Below are 11559 nucleotides of genomic sequence, written 5' to 3' on the forward strand. Positions count from 1 at the left end.
TATAACTTCTGGCACGTGACGAGGCATGACTCTACACCAAGTACAGACAAATTGTCTGAACAAAGCTTTGATCTGTTTCGAAAAAGATTATACCAAAAGCACACCCTTTTATACAAAACAGGCGTGTATGTGTGTATAACTACTTCATACATGTAGACAATAATGTCAATATATAGAACAGTATGCAAACATTTTGTCAAGACTCTTAAAAGTACAACGGTGCACTAATCTAAGTTATATGAGCATTTTAATAAAACAGAAAGAAAACCATACTTTGGAGCCCAGGGAGACCTCACGCTTGGTGCATATCAGTACATTAACTTACTTTGTTTCATTCGTCTGGAATTGAGTAGATCCTTTTACCAAAGATGGGGTTTTGATAGAATGACGTACCTTATTATAGCCCCAGGTCTCTTCTCGGAAACTAGACACTGCAAGATTGGCAGTTGATCTTCAAAAATGGGCACATAAGTACTATGTAAGTAATTCTGAGGTTAATAACAGGGAGTGAAGTATAGCGGATGGCACGTTATTAAGACATTAGTGCACCAACTAGCTGCGAAAGTTCAGCTTTCACCAGTTACCGCTAGTCCTTGTCATTAAGGGACTGTCTAAATATTGAATATTATTACCAACTTCATGTAGTTATAATTGACATATTAACTTCTGGAACGTATATCGAAATACATATATGTACTGCACATAGTTATAGTTAATTATTATACCGAATAATTTTATTTAAAATTATTGGCACTTAAAGGTTTCAATGGAAATTGTTAGTTATCGCTACACTGGGTGGCACGGTACAATCTATTTAGAATTACCTGATGATGACAAAACCTTGTCGAAACGTTGTACATTTGCTGTTATGTTAAACTTATATTAAAGTTGTTCTTCATTACCCATTCAAGCCGTCTCCAACCACTATTTAGAATTACTTTGTAAAAAATTTTTCAACACATTTTAAAATTTATTTCGAATTGTTGTTATTTAAAGTAGTACTTTCCTTTTGTTTTGTTTTATGCACCATCATTCTATGATATTGAAGAGGCCGCTGTCTGAATCAATGTAATAATTATAACTAACCGACTCCTTGACGGTAGAGTTACGGGTGGACTGCTGTTCTTCAAGATCAAAGCTACCGAAACATCGAAGCCCCTAACGACAAGCGAGTGGGATTGTACTATTCGACGGGTATATATTTTTTTCTTTTTTCTTGATGGATGAACCGCGGCGGATCCAAGTCTCGCTGGAGGAATAATATATCCAGGCCGAAGAAGCCTTAGCAGTGAAATTTACGAGACTAACAGAAACTGCGTATTAAATCTTTCCACTCAATCTTTCTCTGCCACCTCCATCTCAAAGTAAAATACTGGCGTGATTAGTGTTCTTTAAAATATAAGTTTATTTCGTTGTTTACATTTTTATATGGTATGGGATTTAAAGCTTTGAACATCAGATGAGTGTATATTTTTAGGCTGTTTGAAGTTTAATGTAATAAATGATTGTTTAACTCGTTTATTTGCCTAGCTTCTTAGCTCATATTAAACCAGATTCGCAAATCACAGTTGAAATGAATAAGGAAAGTTTTAGAAATAACAATACAAGAAAAATATTTACTTAATATTTCCATTAAGACTTGAGGGAACCGTTCCTGTTTATCCTACACGCTTCGGTTGTCAGTGCGGAAAGATATGCAGTTATTTAATTATTGATTGAATGTAATTTGGTGATTTGTGATTTATAAGCCGTTTTAACTTGTAGAATGCCATTTTATAATTTTTATATTACATAAATAATAGTCCCCGGTGGGTCAGCAGTAAGTTTATGGAGTTGCAATGCTAAAATCCGGGGCTCGACCCCGCGGTGGACAGAGCACAGGTAAGCCATTATGTAGTTGTGCGCTAAAACAACAGGCAACACCGTTTCAAAACACTAATGCCCTCTGGTGTTAGGTGTGACACAACCAATGAAGACTAATTTCAAGGTTAAATGGAATTCATATTGTTTTAGTGTATCCTAATAAAGCTGCCTACATAGTAAAGAACCAGATAATTAATTATCCACACAGCCTAGTAGCTCGAACAAAATAATTCCATAAATCTAAAAAGGTCAACAGAGAGGACTCGATAGATCGGAATGTATTTTATGATACAAGTCACACCATGTGTTTGAGGCCTTTAGTCAATCCATGTGTGTTTATTTCTGTCTGGCATAGCTTGTGGTTAGTTCGCTCGACTTGCCATTGGTGGGTCGAAAGTTCGAACCCCATCATTAAACATGTTCGATCTTTCAACAACCAAACGATCAAATCGTTTGGTTTTAAAAAGTTGCGTGGAAATTATCAAATTAATGACATGAGAAACCTAATGGTTGTTTTTTGTTTAAAATTACACTGGGCTATCTGCGCTGGTCCACCTCAGATATCGAACCCTGAATTTTTGCCTTAATCTTCCCCTGATACACTGGCGGGGAGGCGCTTGTTTTTGATTTGCAATACATTATTCAGGCTTTTGAACATGTTTTTGTCCTCATTGGCTTTTTTTTGCTAGTTATTTGCCATTCTTATGAAATATAATTACTCGTCTTTCTTTCTAAACTTAAGTTTTTTTATCAACTTGGATACAACAACACCGTTTATTTTCGCTCACTGTTTTTGATTTGTTTTTCTAATTTGCTACTTTGTCTTAATTTTGTTTGTTTCGGATATTCGTGAAAAGCCTTACAAGGCCATCTGCTCTTATTAGTCTTTTTTGTCCATCTCTCATGTCTGTCTTTCATTTCTTTTCAGTATTTTACTTTATATCACTCTGATAGTGCTGCAGGTGTCTATAATATTTTCTCTCATTTTGAACATGTTTCATTCTACAGGTAGTACTTAACACGTCTCGTATAGTCCTTTTTTATGTTTTTTCAATTTTTATATATTCCTGTCCAAATCTTTAAAATTCTTGTTTAGTCTTTCACATCATTATGATTATTTTACAATTTATTAATACTGTTATTGCTTTTCAGACCTTTTGTAAATATTTCAGTTCATTTAATTTTTATTTTACAAATCTTCTTTTATTTCATAATCATTTTCATATCCATTTTTTACTTTATTCTTTTACATTTTAGGCGTTCGACTAGTAATCTGCGTGTTGCGAGATCGGAACCCTAAGCTGAACATGCTTCCCCTTTCAGCCGTGGTAGCGCTATCATGTCACGGTCAATCCCATGTTTTTTTAAAGAGTAGCCCAAGAATAGCGGTTTGATTTAAATAGATATCTGCCTTTCTTCTAGTGTATGACTTGAAAATTAGGAACGGCTAGTGCAGATAGCTCTCGTGTAGCTTTGCGCAAAAGTTCAAGAAAAACTTTTGTCGTTCTTTTTACGTCCTTTCGATTCATCTTAAGCTTTTTTTTTACTCGTTATCAGTCATTTTTGTATTACAATTTACAACATTTCAATTACTCGATACTTGTTTGTCCCAAGAGTAAGTTTGAGGGTTTATAACGCTAAAGACTGGGTTTAAGTACCAGTGGTGGGCACAACACAGATAGCCCATTGCTTAGCTTTGTGCATGTTTAACTACTAACAAACAAACAAACCCAAGGGAATTATATCGGGAACGTCTTTGGTTAAATTTTCCAAACCTGAACACATCTATTAATTTATATGTAACATTAACTCCTTTCCGGTGACTCAGAAGTTAACTTTAGGTCTTTTGGTGGTAGCATTACGAGGCTAGTTCCCACAGCGCAGTTAGCCCATTCTGTAAATGTGCGCTAAACTATAATATCACCGACGATGCAGATGGATATTAAAATAGATTACAGTAAACTATGAGATATACTGTATTTTGTACATCTTCTAAAAAATGTTATCAGCATAAAATTCCCGATTTGGTGACCCTTTATTTTAATATTTTTCTTTGTTTGGTTTCTTTTAGATTTGTTTGGAAATTAATATGTCAGTTTTTAGACATATTTTTAGTTATCTAAAAATTAATAGTAAGTATAGGGTTAGGAGTATATATAGATTTGGGTAAAAATGAGAAAATTAATATATATATAATATAATAAGATTAAAATATATACTAATATATATACTGTATTTGAATTTTTTGCGCTTACAGTTCGAATGATAACAGATGGCGATTGACATGGTCACCTTACGTGGCATGATTAGCCCTACTTTATACTTTATTTGTTATTGTTTCAAAGTAATGTCGAAAACAGGTTTACATGATATGCGCAGGCGAAGATTGTGGTTTCCTCAGTAATATTTGTTTGTTTGTTTTGTTACTGTTTTTTGTTCGCCGCACTCACGAAGTATAGTTATAAAACAAACTTTTCTCTTTGACAGCTTCTGCCCGTTGCTTAGCGCAGAGAGATATGGCTGAATTTCAGTTTAAGCAGGACCAATCCGCTGTCTTTAAACCACAGTGTAAGGAAGATGGTTCCTTCATGGAAGTTCAATGTCATCAATTATCTGGATACTGTTGGTGTGTGGATGACCACGGAAAGCCTCTTTCTGGGTCCTCTGTCAAATATGGACATCCAAAGTGTAACATTTCTGGTAAGAGATGAAGACACACAGAACTTGGTCCTGTTGTACATATAGTCTATTAAACTTTCGAGAATTAAGTAAAACCATAGCACTTAACAATAATTTAGCACCTAAAGTATAGTATACTTCTTCAATCTCTAGTACTTCATCAAATAAATTTATTCTTTATACAGTCCATGAAATAAATACCTATAAAAAGGTATGCAGAGCAAGCAGAGATTAGTAGGCCGTAAATATGCAAATTAAATACATATAACTATATTTCATTCAAGGCCAAAATAAAATAGTTAGGAATATTCCGGGTCTCTATTTCCATGTTCTGTAAGTTTCCTATTTTGATTTCTGCTAAGACAAGACCACAGCTATCAAGCGTGGGAAGCACTCAGAGTTTATGTGTGAAGCACTCAGAGTTTATGTGTGAAGCACTCTGTAAGCCATGACACACTCTACATAGCAAATTTCGTCTTTCATAACGAATTGTAATTTATTCTATGTCATGTGGTATATTGTGTTAATTTTAGTTTTCGTGTTAGAGTAACCTCTGTGTAAGATAACCTAACTACTATCTCCTTTAATTAATATACTCACTCATCAGACTTGTGTTACAGTTTGTGAAGGGACCGGGCATGGTCTAGTAGTTAACATATTTAGTTGCGGATAGAAGGACCCAGAGTTCGAGACGTGGTGCCGTTAAATATTCTCCTCAAATTCTTCCAGCTTTCGGCGCGTTTTAAATATGATCCATTATCATTATTCGATTAGAAAGCGGGACAGAGCCTTGTGACGGTGTGTATTGCTGGCTATCTCCCTTCACTCTGGTCAGTATTTCAAAATTAAGGACAGTTATACCAGAGCCCTAGGGTTCTCTGACCTGGTCGTTCAGCCATGGATGCACACGGTACAAGAATTAAATGCCACTTTCAAACTTTGTATATCAGTGTTGGGTTTTCGGTATAGTTAAAAAATTTCGAACTTTAAACAACAAAATGCAAACTTATACTAGTGTATTTACAGTCTTAATCAAAACGATTGTACCAGTTTTCTTCGAAGCCAAACGATTTAAGTTAAAAGTCGTAAATTTATTTTCACGTAACACGTTAACAGTTTTAGAATAAGACAGTATTGCTAAATGTTTCTGTGCTACCTAACAAATTTAATTATAAGTGACACGTTCGTGCAAACTGTGGAGTTATAAACTTATTAGGAGTTCGATAAAAATGCGTGGAGGTACTAAACGATAAATTTGAAAACATAGAATTATTCGTTGAATTTATTTGATATTGCAGAAGTGCGAAAAAAAAAAAGAAAAAGGATCCTTGATACGCGTTACGAAGAAATACAATATATTTTGCACATTTTTGACCGAGTTGAAACCAGAAAATTGATGCTCAAATATTATTCTTTTCCTCTCAGGCAGACGTACTAATCGTCGTCGCTCATTTCAAGAAAGACGCCACAGAAGAGGTAAGAAACAAAACAGTGTATATTTTCTCTAATATTGGCATACTATTCTACGACGTTATCGTAATGCTCGATCTTTTACTATTGCTGCAGTGTATTTTACAAAATATCAATAAATTTTCTCACCTTATTTATGTTGTTTGGTTAGTATAGTTTGTTTGTTTTATAATTGTGCGCAAAGCTAAGCAAGGGATGTTGATAGTAGCCTTCCTAATTTTGAACAAATAGACTAGAGGGAGAGCAACTAGTCAACAGTACCTACCACGATGTTTTGTGGGACTACTCTTGCCTGATCGAAAAATAGGATTTTACTGCCACTCTGACAGCGCCTCGAAGTGCAGAATGTGGGCACTGGTCGCGCGAACCATAAATCTCCAGGTTCATAGACCAGCCAAGCTAACTACTAGGCCATACGCGACTTTGTTAATATGGATCAACACAAAATACACAAAGATATTACAGAAGAAAAAAACCTTGAAATTCTTGGAAAAAAATGACTGTCACAATTAATTTCGGCATTAACCTCACGTCAGATGAAAAAATCGGCACTGGAAAGGGAAATAAACAAATATTCTATGGGTTTTAGGGCTCTTTCTTTGTATTGTTATGAACACTCTCAAAAGCTTACTAAAAGCTTGAAAAACAAAATATATATGTCTATCAACTTTACCACCTTTTCACAGAATTGTTTGTGTCATTAATAGGCTTATCCCCATATTTGTAGTGTGTGCCTAATTTGCGAAAGCTACACAGTATGAAAATTCTGTGCCCCCTTCTGTGATTAAACAGAAAGCTTGAGGACTTTGAACATCAAAGTTTAGGTCTCGATCTCCGCAGTGGGCACCCTGCAGCTAGCCTATTGTGTTGCTTTTGAGCGTAAACCAACCAAACAAATAAACATAAGATCTGTTAAGAAAACAATTCGTAGCTTAACCGTTAAAAACTGGATAAGGGAATTCAATTATTTTAGCGAACGTTTTTTTACGAAATGTAAGACTATATATAATATTTAATATTTTCAATAGTTGACTGAAGAAGAATAGTCAACTATTCGAAAGAGCTCGAGTTTTGGGTCTCGTTTTGAAAATATTACAACTTTTGTAGGTGATCCTGTGTGCTATCTACTTAACCTGGATTTATACTATTTAATAGTTGCACTTTGATATATAATTTTACTAACAAAGTTAGGTTAAAACACCATAGTAGTTAACGGGCCCGTTGGGCACCTAAAGGATATCACCTCAGTGAAAGGGTCGCCAGATGATTGGATATCAAAGAATGCAGCCTGAGGTTTACATAACTATTATGTAACATGCAAATTATACCAACATCTGAGAGTTACATAATCGTTATATGATAGGCGCCAGATGGCGCTGCTGTTTATGGGAAGGGTGATATCATAGTTGATACCAGAGGGCTTGCTACTATAGGTGGATGCTTTTACCAAGTTTCTATAGGTGGGTGGTGTTACTAAGGTTCTATAGGCATATTATCTGTGTTTTACAAAGGCGGTTGGTATTTCTATAGGTGGAAATAGTTGCTATCGTCCCATAGGATTGCATACATATTTCAACTTATCTCAACTTATGTTTATAGTTTTCATTTATATATTACATGTATTTAACAAAGGTGGATGGTGTTATTAGCTGAATTGTGCTATTACGTTTTTGTAGATGAATGGAAAATTGTGTTACTAAGCTTAGTGTTGCTTGGGCGGATGGTATTTCTATAAAGGTTCAATAGAATGATGGTCTCATAGTAGGGTGTCTCAAGATTTGATTACATGATCAATCTCTAGATTTTAATTATGTGTTCTTAAAAGTAAAACCATTATTTAAACGAGACAATTATTATTGTGTATGTCGGTTTTATCATACATACTATCTTAATATATCCATTATTTAAATGAGGCAGGTATTATAAACAATAATTTACAGTACTGTGCAAAAGTGTCAGGACAAAGTCAAAAATTTGATTTCCGGCGACTGTCAAAGAACAATGGAAGGTAAGTCACAGGTGAAGCATCAAAATTTTATTAATCTTCATATTTAGTACAATAGAAATTCAGTGGAAGTGTTTGAGTTCAGCAAACACTTTATATTTTGTGTGTCCCCTTTTGCTTTATTAACTGCAGACAGTCTTTTAAGCATCGTTGCAATATATTTAATCGAAGTGTCTTTTGGGATTTTACTCCAAGTGTCTCTAATACACTCTCATAAAGTTTTTTGGAAGTAACTTTTGATTTGTCAAGTTTTTGATCTATCAAATCCCAGATCTTCTCAATTGGGTTGAGATCGGGGCTCTGTGGGGGCCATTGCATCATTTGAATGACTCCAGCAGCTTCTTTCTTAGGTAAGTAATTTCTGCATAAGTTGGATGAATGTTTGAGGTCATTATTTTCTTGGTAGTAGAATCCTTTACTAATAATATGCAAACCATTGGGTTTACCATGACGGATCAATATTTGATGGTACTTGCGCTGATCCATTATTCCATTTATTTTGCAAATATCGCCTGTTGCCTCAGCAGAAAAACTCACCCCAAACCATCACACTGCCTTATCCATGATTCATAGCAGGTGATATGCATTGAAGTAAGTATTTTTCACCTTTCTTCTGCTGGAAGTACAACCTATGCTTTGAACCAAATATTTCAAACTTGGACTCATCTGTCCATAACACCCCTTTCCAATTATCAATAGTCCAGTTTTTGTACTTTTTTAGCAACTTTCAGTCTCTTGACAATATGTGGAGATCGAAGTAAAGGTTTTGAAACTACTACACGACCAAATATTCTACTCTCGTTGAGTCTTCTTGATACTGTAGATCTGGACACTTTTCTGTCATTTGGTACATGGTCGTTTATCTTATGCTTGAGACAAGTGGCAGTCTTCCTTCTGTTCCAAAGGCTGAATATGTGAAGATACTTAGCATCAGTATCATTGAGTTTAGCTGTTCTGCCTCTTCCTTTCCTATTTTCCAATTTACTTGTCTCGGTCTCATGATCTAGGGTGTAGTTGACAGCGTTTGTGGAGCATTTCAAGTCTGCAGCTTTTATGCAAACTCTCTGCTCTACTGACAATTCTCTACGCTTTTTGGGCAGTGGCATAGCAACCAAATTTAATATATAGTGTTAAACACTGTTTTTATCAAGATTCATTCGTGGAGTGCTATTAAATTGATTTCTTCTACCACATGCTAGCTCCTTGCTAGCTTCTTTCTATATAGTTAAGACACTTCATGGGGTACCATGACAGTTATTTCAAACCCTAAATTTGATCAGTATGTTCATTCAAGCAGAACCCTTATGACATGCCCTTGGTACAAATATATAGGAATTCTAAATAATGATAAGCATTCTCACCCTGGCTCATTCAGTTGTCAACAGAGATCAGTGAAGCATTACCATGGTGTTGAAATTACATTCTGTAATGGCATGGGAGAATTAGTCCAATAAAATGGAAAGAATGATAAAAAATTTTCTCTTGTCCTAACACTTTTGCAATTATCCATCACTTTATGTATAAATGACTTAGGTAATTCATTTTTATAGTTTTCACTTCTATATTTAAATTGCATGACATACTTTTTGCATTGTCTAAAGTTTTATATGTAAAACATTGTTAACTGATTTCTATGAACGTTCTATGTCACATTAAATTTTGATCTTTAAAAAGTTAGCTTGGCCGGTGGAGATATGTTGGAAGCCTTTAATATATTCTTTAATTCAACCTCATGAAGTCATTGATAGCCAACTGGAAGAAAAATAACAGTTTACTTGAAAAGTATAGCATCTATTCACTGTGAAAAGAATGTTTATTTAAATCTCTAAATAATATACAATAATTTCATGTTTACCTTTATAAGTTGGTTTGTTTTGCTAAAGTTTAAAGGATCTATGTCAACAGTTATGTTTAACCATTACTATTGTTACCCTTCTGTAGGTATTTTCACAAACATTTGTCTAGAGCCTGTTTCTCGTTACATATAAACTCGATAAGTAATGTTCTTACCATTTCGAAAAATGAACATTTAATACATTTAGGTCACTCTTTCAATTATATTGCTGACATATTCGCCTAAGGCTACGACCCCAATCAGTGTATCTAAGCTTTCGAACTTCAAGACTGTTGACAGTCTAAACAAACAAAATGGGTCATTGAGTGTATGACAGGGGAGGTCTTCACATGGTCAAATAACCAGTCCCCTCTTAAAATTGGCAGAATTTGAATTACCAAGGTATGTATTTTTAGTAAAATATATTATTTCTAGTTTGTAATGATATATACGAGACTAAAGCCATGTCACTTTCAAACATCTATGTTAAATATTTGTTCATAAATCAGAAATTCTATTACACTTTAACAATTAATCTTAATAGTTCACCAAAGCATCAGTTACATTTTTCACAAATGAACATAGTTTATAGCTGAAAAAGAATTGGCAATCATAATTTTAAAATAACCTTTAATTATAAATCAAGTGATTATTCTTTGAAGTTTTATAAATCCAGCATATTTACTCTTTATCAATACAGAATATACTTTACAGGAACAATGTAAAAGCAAGACTTGACGAGCATACTGAAATGTTTATTAACTTCAAGATACAGTAATATATGTGAACATCTTAACTTATAAAATACTGAATTAGCTTTCATACAACTTTTGTACATTATGTTCATATTACTGTTTCAGCTAGAGTTTATATTTTCCAAATTTGTAACATTATGTGAAAAAACATTGAATTTTTCACGAGACATCATACTAAAGACATGTTTCTCAATAAAAAACTAACAAAGGATCTAAACATGTGCATTATATTCAAACATAATTACTTGGTGATGACAGCAGTATTATTTGTTCACACTGCACGTTCAATCCATATGAGATTTCAGTTTGTAGGCTCAGAAAAACTATCTTACATTTCAAATATATTTCTCACATAGAATTTGAAACAATGTTTCAATAACATGAATTATCTTTTCACTTAAAAATTATACAAACTGTCAGTTATGAATCAATGCCAAGACTAAAAATCAAGTTTCAAATAATTACACATTTAGATTTGTCTTTCATGATGAATTACACCCCATGAATAACAGTTTCTGAGAAGTATGTTGGAACATTTAATATAAATCTGCTTTTATATTTTTCTTATGTTTCATCATAGTCAATTTGTAGTTGCTACATAAAACTCATGTTTCATCATAGCCAAATATGTTATCGTTAATGTATGTAAGTAAAATCACAGAGTTAATAAATATCACATATACTGAAACATTTGTTAACAAAAGTTCAAGATACACTAATATACTATGTATGTAAACATCTTACTTTATAAACTATAGACCTATATGTGTCTAGCTTAATGCCCCATGAATATCAGTTTCTAACAAGTATGTTTGAACAACTAATACAAGTCTCAATTTGTATTTGCTACATAAAACTCATGTTTCATCATAGCCCAATATGTTATCGTTAATGTGTGTATGTAAAAATCACAGAGTTAATAAATATCACATATACTGAAACATTTATCAACA

The 11559-nt window shown here is 33.8% G+C and overlaps 1 protein-coding gene across 1 annotated transcript in view; it reads left to right on the plus strand.

Annotated features, from left to right (window-relative positions):
* The first annotated feature begins 1149 nt into the window (after positions 1–1149).
* Positions 1150–11559, plus strand: part of LOC106469451 (SPARC-related modular calcium-binding protein 1-like) — a 68647-nt gene continuing 58237 nt past the window's right edge. Inside the window, exons 1-3 of the mRNA XM_022397970.1 lie at positions 1150–1194; positions 4351–4563; positions 5968–6018. Of these exons, the coding sequence (XP_022253678.1) occupies positions 4380–4563; positions 5968–6018 (235 nt within the window). The 5' untranslated portion in view covers positions 1150–1194; positions 4351–4379. The remainder of the gene's footprint in view (positions 1195–4350; positions 4564–5967; positions 6019–11559) is intronic.

The sequence above is a fragment of the Limulus polyphemus genome, unplaced genomic scaffold (assembly GCF_000517525.1).
Source record: "Limulus polyphemus unplaced genomic scaffold, Limulus_polyphemus-2.1.2 Scaffold3494, whole genome shotgun sequence".
Classification (NCBI taxonomy): domain Eukaryota; kingdom Metazoa; phylum Arthropoda; class Merostomata; order Xiphosura; family Limulidae; genus Limulus; species Limulus polyphemus.